General features: G+C 37.8%; 1 protein-coding gene across 1 annotated transcript in view; it reads right to left on the bottom strand.

The window, feature by feature from the left end:
- Positions 1–519: 519 nt before the first annotated feature.
- ALDH1A1 (aldehyde dehydrogenase 1 family member A1) overlaps positions 520–6,000 on the bottom strand; it is a 53,506-nt gene continuing 48,025 nt past the window's right edge. The window contains exons 12-13 of the mRNA XM_036261424.1: positions 3,613–3,687; positions 520–1,140 (exon numbers count right to left, since the gene is read on the bottom strand). Of these exons, the coding sequence (XP_036117317.1) occupies positions 1,068–1,140; positions 3,613–3,687 (148 nt within the window). The 3' untranslated portion in view covers positions 520–1,067. The remainder of the gene's footprint in view (positions 1,141–3,612; positions 3,688–6,000) is intronic.

Genomic DNA, 6,000 nt, shown 5'->3' with positions numbered 1-6,000 from the left:
CAACCTGGGCATGTGCCCTGACCAGGAATCAAACCTGCGACCCCTTGGTGCCTGGGTCGACACTCAGTCAGTGAACCACACAGGCCAGGCTCATTTCTTTCTTTCTTTGCTCTCTCTCTCCTTTCCTTTCTCTTCCTTTCTTTTCCCCTCCTCCCTGCCTCCCTCCCTCCCTCCCTCCCTCCCTTCCTTCCTTCCTTCCTTCCTGATGGTATCTTTGTTCCCCACTAAATTAAAGAACCTTGAGATGATGGAACTTTCACTATGTGTTTTAATCCCAGAAATTTGTAGGAATTCAATAAGTGCTTGCTGAAGAATTGGAACCATCTATCTCAAAGGTTTGCTGTTGATTTCAAGAATTCTTCTGAAACATAAAATATGTGTTTTTTTTTATCCATTTGAGAATAAGTATATTAGACTTTTATTTTTAAATGCATCTTTATGCTCAAGTTAACACTGATTTTAAGTGACAGGGAGAATAATTCACCATAACCAAGACTTCTACTTAAAAAAAATTCCAACTTAACAAGAATCATGCAAGGTTCTTTTATTAAGCTTTATGATTAGATTACAGCTAAGCATTTCAGGGATTACCTCATTTGAGAAGACAAGACATTGTTGGAAACATTTCAATAAAGTCTGAGGACTTCACAACTACGGGAACAGAGCACGTCTACACTGTGGTTCACACGTATGTTAAGTACTTCGAGGGGCTGTTAATGGGAAGAAGCTAAGTGACAGCCTGTCCTCTTATATACAATGATTATCCTGGACAAGTGGCTACAAAGAAAAGCACATGACTATTATGGAGCTAGAGATATCTTGCACCTAAATCCATCCTTTTTCATTACAGATAGGATTTGGAGGTCACATACCAGAAGGTAAATCGACTCCTTATAAGCTACATGTCAAGTATTCTATGTGTAGTATTAATGCTAATATGAGTAGATTATGTTTTTTAAAAAAATCAAGAAAACAGCAATTTTGTGTTTAAAACCCACCATAATGTATTAGTGACTGCATGAGATGCTTCGCCATTGAGGATTCGTCTCACTGTCCTTGTAGTTGCTTTATGAGTTCTTCTGAGAAATTTTCATTGTGACTGTCTTCACCTCTGTGTATTCATGGAGACCGTATTCTCCCCTAGAGAGAGTGGGGGGAAAAACCCGCAGAATTTAACACAGCAAAAATGTACTATGGTCCATGATTTGGTAAATGTTTGTTCTTGCTTATCTGGCTAGGAACAATGGAAAATATTTTCTGTGTACAGAAGCATTTCAAATAGCAGTTAGCCAACCATAAGATATCTTGTCTTACATAACTCTCCTTGTGGGAAAATTTCAAACTTTTTTTTTTTTTTCATTTTAAATGATCATGTACACTCAGTTGATTTTCACAGAGACTGTCCCTTTTTGACATTATTCTACTTGACTATAAAAGAGCTCGCCATACACACACACACACACACACACACACTCACACAATTGTAGCTTAGGTTGAAATAAATAAGGCAGATATAGTACAAGAGGAGAAGTAATATTATATAGGGTAAGGAAAAAGTAGGTTTACAGTTGTTTATATGAAAAATAATAGAATAGTAAATAAGCAATAGCACAAAAATAGACTGTTTAGCATACTCACAATGTAAACCTACTTTTGAGTGGTATAGAACAACTAGTAAATTCAGGTATAGTTTAGCTTAGTATCTAGCACATGTGATTGGCCCAGAAGTGAGGAGAGGGCCAAAAAATGACCAGGATTCCATCTTTTTTCTAGCATGCTCTAATAGAGAGCTTGAAACAAAATATTTTCTAGTTGTAGTTCTAACAATATCTTTTGATTCTTGATTCTTGGCAAAACAAAAATAAAAATCTGACTTATTGTTAGAGGATTTTCTTTCTTTGTTTATTTTGTTTTTAGGAAGAGGAGAGGGTTTACTGGCCTAAATTCAGGCCTTTTGGACTCTTTGTGGTTGCTGGGATTTCCTACTCATCCAGCCCTTCATATTTGCTTATATAACTCTCAAATCCAACCCAAATGATCAGGAATTAACCTGAGTCAATGAACTGGGACCCAGTATCTTGTTATCGGGTTTATTGAGACCTCCTGCCAGTTTTCAAAACTGATTGATTCATCCTTTGTTAAAAAGATAACTGAAAAGATTAGACCAAGTTATTCTCTGTATTGTTTTGATCAGAGCATTAAATTACACGTACTTATGAGTACTCTTAAAATCATAACACTAATGCACATGTAGGCTTACACTGGAGAAAGATCATGATCCTTTTTTACCCCTCCCGTCTGGTGATGTAGGCAGGTATATAGAAGACATCTTTTTCTCCTGGGAAACCTAATCCTCTTACACTGATTATTTTCTTGGGCCATTAGGTTCTGAAAATGCCTTCTAAAGCTTCAATGAGCATGTTCTTCAAAGTAATTAAAGGGTTTAGCCTCAGTTGTCTGAAACCCATTAAAGGATAGTATTTTATCTCACAAAGTTAGATAAATTAATCCATGATTTTTTGCCAATAGGCTTTCCATTGTGTTTTGGGTTACAGGACATTTGAACCTGTCAGGGCAGTACTAAGTGTGATTCATGTCATACTCAGGTTGAAGTAAGTTCTGCTCCTTAACAAACCTATGCAAATACAATGCTTATGTCATAACACAAAAACATCTCATTATAGTTGTCTTTTTCTTACTTGTCTGTGGGTAACTCGTTCTGTGCTTCTAAATTTTTCAATATACTAACAACCTGGGACCTGACTGAATGCTGATTCCATTTCAGCAAGTCTGGTGAGAGGTCTGAGCCTCTGTATTTCCAACAAAAATCCAGGTGATACCCATGCTTCTCCTCTAGGACCTACACTACAGTAACAAGTTGTATCTGTTTTTCACTCTGGACCCAGAAATGAGCCTGATACTAATTAAGTAGAGGGGAAATGTTTGCTGAACTGACTTAGCAGATATAACCAAGCAAAAAAGATATTCATGTGAGCTCTCTCTATAAGCCCAGTTGTTGATGACATTTTCGTGCCCCCCCTTTTCTAAAAGGAACAGGAGGAAAAATACATCTTGTAGGGTGCTGAGAGCCAGGTGAGTTTGAAATGGCATACTAGTTAAATCTCAAGTTATGTTAACTTGAGTAAAAATTAGTGCAATTACACAAAGGGAGGACTTTCTGCCATTTAACTAATTCCAGTGCCAGCCCCGTGAACTGAGACGCAAATGCAGGTTTGGATGCTCAGCATCACCACCACATTGAGGTCTGCATACCACTATTTTTGGCTCCTAGAGGACTATAAATGGGAGAGAGGGAGGAGAAGAGAGAGAGAGAGAGAGAGAGAGAGAGAGAGACATCAATGTGAAAGAGACACAGTGATTGGTTGCCTCCTACATGTGTCTTTACAAGGGCTGGAGTTCGATCGTGCAACCCAGGTACATGCCCTTGATGGGGAATCAAACCCATGACCCTTCGGTGCACGGGCCAATGCTCTGGCCACCGGCCAGGGCAAGGCAAGTTTTAATTCAAGTAGCAACTATGGATTAATTCCCTGGGAATGACAACCCGTTTTATCGAGATAAGTATTTATCTTAATAGAAAGTTATTCTTACAGTTCTCGTCCATTTCCAGACATCTTGAATCCACCAAAGGGACACTGGGCAGACACCATGCTATAGCAATTCACCCTGGAAAGAAAAAAAAAGTATATTATAGATCATATTTAACCTATGAAATAACTCCTAAATCTGGAACTTTAGAAACTCAGAGAGCTCTTTAAGAATTCCATTAATTTCAATATAGCATACTCACTGTAATAGAAAGTAGCACAATAAATTAGACTGCAGAAGTATAAGTCAGCAATTTTCAACCTGTTTCATCTCATGGCGTACATAAACTAATAACTACAATTCTGTGGCACACACACAAAAAAAGAACAGATATAATTTTGATTCATTCACACTGGATGGCTATTGTGTTGGCTGTTGTCATTTTATTAATTTGACAGTCTAAGGGAAAAGAGGTACGTAGTCAGGTATTACATGTTTTAAAAATTCTTTTGGCACACCAGTAGGCCTGCAGAGGCATAACAGTTGAAAATTGCTAGTGTATGTATATATACGCTGAGAAACAAATACAAGGGTTCAGCTCTGTGTGTGGATAGCCATTTGGGTAGGACTTATGTTCCTCAGAAGTTGTAGTTTGAATGAAAAAGATAGAATAGCTTGTATGCCATAAGACAAAGGATATGATTTGCTAGAGACTGAAGTTTGTTGGCTGGGTTACTGCTTGTGCTCAATAAGCTTTGTAAGACTCTTACTTAACAGGCTAGACTCAACTTTCTTTTGTAATGATAATATATATCATATTACTTCTCAATTCACATTTTTTCATTAATTGGTTCAATAACTGGTTAAACTGAGGCCTTGGAGGAGCTGGATTTCTTTATTAATTTGTTTACTCCTTGCCATATTTCTGAACAAACATAATTACAAAAACATGAGTGATTAGAACTAAAGAAAAAATTACGATAAAAGATGGAGACAAGGGGGAAAGTTAGAATGCAGTTATGCAGGACATGAACAGTTTGTTTAGCTTTAAATTTCCTGGTGGCCAAAGTGAACGGCAAAACCTAATTATCTACAGGATTCTCATTATACACAAGAGGAAAACAATGCCATTTATTTATTTATTTTATCTATATTGTTGAATGTATTACAGATGTTCCTCATTTTCCTCTATTGACCCCCTTCTCCCCACTCCTGGCCCCCTCCCGCCTTTTCCCACACTGTTGTCTGTGTCCATTGGTTATGCATATAAGTTCTTTGGTTTATTTCTTCCCACCCCCCAAACCCCTTCCCTTTGAGGTTTGTCAGTCTAGAAACCAATTTGTACTTTTTAATCCCTTCACCTTTTTCACCCATTCCCCCAACCCCCCTCCCATCTGGCAACCAACAAAATGTTCTCTGTATCTATGAGAATGTTTCTGTTCTGCCTGTTCATTTTGTGTGTAGATTCAATTGTCGATAGATATGTATTCACTGCCATTTTGTTTGTTCATATATTTTATCTTTTTCTTCAAGAAGACCCTTCAACATTTCATATAATAATGGTTTGGTGGTGATGAACTCCTTTAACTTTTTCTTGTTTGGGAAACTCTTTATATGGCCATCCATTCTAAATGACAGCTTTGCAGGATAGAGTAATCTTGGTTGTAGGTTTTTGCTTTTCAACACTCTAAATATATCTTGCCAATCCCTTCTGGCCTGTAAAGTTTCTTTTGAGAAATCAGCTGACAGTCTTATGGGAACTCCCTTGTAGGTAACTAACTACTTTTCTCTTGCTGCTTTTAAGATTCTCTCTTTGTCTTGAATCTTTTGCATTTTGATAGTGATGTGTCTTGGTGTGGGCCTCTTGGGGTTCATCTTGTTTGGGACTCTCTGTGCTTCCTGGACTTGTATGTCTGTTTCCTTCACTAAGTTAGGGAATTTTTCTGCCATTATTGTTTCAAATAGGTTTTCGATTTCTTGTTCTCTCTCTTCTCCTTCTGGCACCCCCAAGATGCGAATGTTGGCACACTTGAAATTGTCCCAGAGGCTCCTTACACTACCCTCATTTCTTTGGATTCTTTTGTTTGCTGTTCTGATTGGGTGTTTTTTGCTTCCTTATATTCCAAATCGATGGTTTACTTCTTGGCTTTACCTACACTACTATTGAATCTGTGTAAATTATTCTTTATTTCAGTTAGTGCCTCCTTCATTTCTGACCGTGCATCCTTCATTTCTGACTGGTCCTTTTTCATGCTCTTGAGGCCCTCACTAAGTTCGCTGAGGTTCTCACTAAGTTCATTGAGCATCCTTATAAAGCAGTATTTTGAACTCAGCATCTGTTAGGTTGCTTATCTCCATTTTGCTTAGTTCTCTTCTTGGGGTTTTGTTCTGTTCTTTCATTTGGGACCTGTTTCTTTGTCTCCTCATTTTGGCTGCCAACTTGTGTTTGTT

The sequence above is a fragment of the Molossus molossus genome, unplaced genomic scaffold (assembly GCF_014108415.1).
Source record: "Molossus molossus isolate mMolMol1 unplaced genomic scaffold, mMolMol1.p scaffold_m16_p_14, whole genome shotgun sequence".
NCBI lineage: Eukaryota > Metazoa > Chordata > Mammalia > Chiroptera > Molossidae > Molossus > Molossus molossus.
Note: the sequence above shows the minus strand (reverse complement) of the source record. Positions and strands in the feature narration are given on the sequence as shown.